General features: G+C 67.5%; 1 protein-coding gene across 1 annotated transcript; it reads left to right on the top strand.

The window, feature by feature from the left end:
* Window positions 1-5: 5 nt before the first annotated feature.
* AURANDRAFT_69488 (hypothetical protein) lies at window positions 6-1,009 on the top strand (the record flags this gene model as incomplete). Its single annotated transcript, XM_009045258.1, has 3 exons — window positions 6-203; window positions 259-611; window positions 694-1,009. Coding segments are annotated over 3 exons (867 nt in total), but the record flags the coding sequence as incomplete, so codon positions are not given.
* Between the last annotated feature and the right edge of the window lie 104 nt (window positions 1,010-1,113).

The following is a 1,113-nucleotide window of genomic DNA, read 5'->3' as shown; positions in this document are numbered from 1 at the left end:
CCCAGGTCTACGACGTCGCGTCGGAGCGGACGAACTACGTCATGGCCGCGGAGCGCTTCACGGTGCTCATCGACCACAGCGTGCTCGCGACGTCGATCAGGCACCTCCAGGGCACGAGCTCGGCGCTGTCGGGGCGGCTCTACGTGAAGAAGAGCCACGCGCTCTGCGAGGAGTACGGCGGGTCCGTGACGATGCGCGGCCTCGTGCGCGGCCCGCGTCTTTCGCGCTCCGGCGAAACCGCCACTCGATGGCACGTAGGTCGAGACGAAGACGGCGCCGTGCTACATCCGGCCGAACACGACGTCGCGGGGCCTCGACTTCTTCAGCCTCGACGTGCTGCTCCGCGCCGACGACGTCTCGCTCGACGACGTCAGCTACGACGGCAAGACGTACCGCGAGACGGGCGCGTCGCTCATCTTCGAGATCACGTACCAGAACTTCCGGGGCTGGCCGGGCGTCGGCGAGATCTTCTACTCCTACACGCCCATGGTCGTCCGGGGCAGCTCCTACAAGTACTACGACGCGATCTACGCCGAGTACCGCGAGCGGCGCCACCTCCTGAACCAGCACGGCATCTACGTCGAGGCGGTCCAGGGCGGCGAGCTGCGCGGGTCAGCGTCCTGTGGCGGTGACGATTTTGGAGAGATTTTGCCGGGGAAATCGAAGAGAAATCGTTACCGACATGCTCGGTAGGCGAGGGTTTAGTTTCAACAACCTCCTCATCCAGCTCACGACGTCGCTGACGCTCTTCGCGACGGCGACGGTGCTGACGGACTTCCTGGCCATTTACGTGCTCCCGGACCGGAACCACTACAACGACTACAAGTACGAGGTCACGCCCGACTTCTCCGACATGCGCCACGAGCTCGAGGAGCGCGAGCGCGGCCTCCTCGCGGGCCAGATCCAGGCGTCGGACCTGTACCGGCCGCCCGACGACCCGGACGCGGCGCCCGACCCCGCGCGGCGCAGCGCGGACGGCGCCATCACGGACTGGCACGACGAGGCGTAAAAGCGGCGTCAGAATTTCCGATCGCCCGGGCTCAGGCGGTGCCCCCAGTCGCCGCGGAACGCGCGCTCGGCGCCCTCGCAGCAGCCCCAGCACGCGCCGCCCAC

This window comes from Aureococcus anophagefferens (genome assembly GCF_000186865.1).
Source record: "Aureococcus anophagefferens unplaced genomic scaffold AURANscaffold_1976, whole genome shotgun sequence".
NCBI classification, from domain to species: Eukaryota; class Pelagophyceae; order Pelagomonadales; family Pelagomonadaceae; genus Aureococcus; species Aureococcus anophagefferens.
This window is presented reverse-complemented; position numbering and strand designations above follow the sequence as displayed.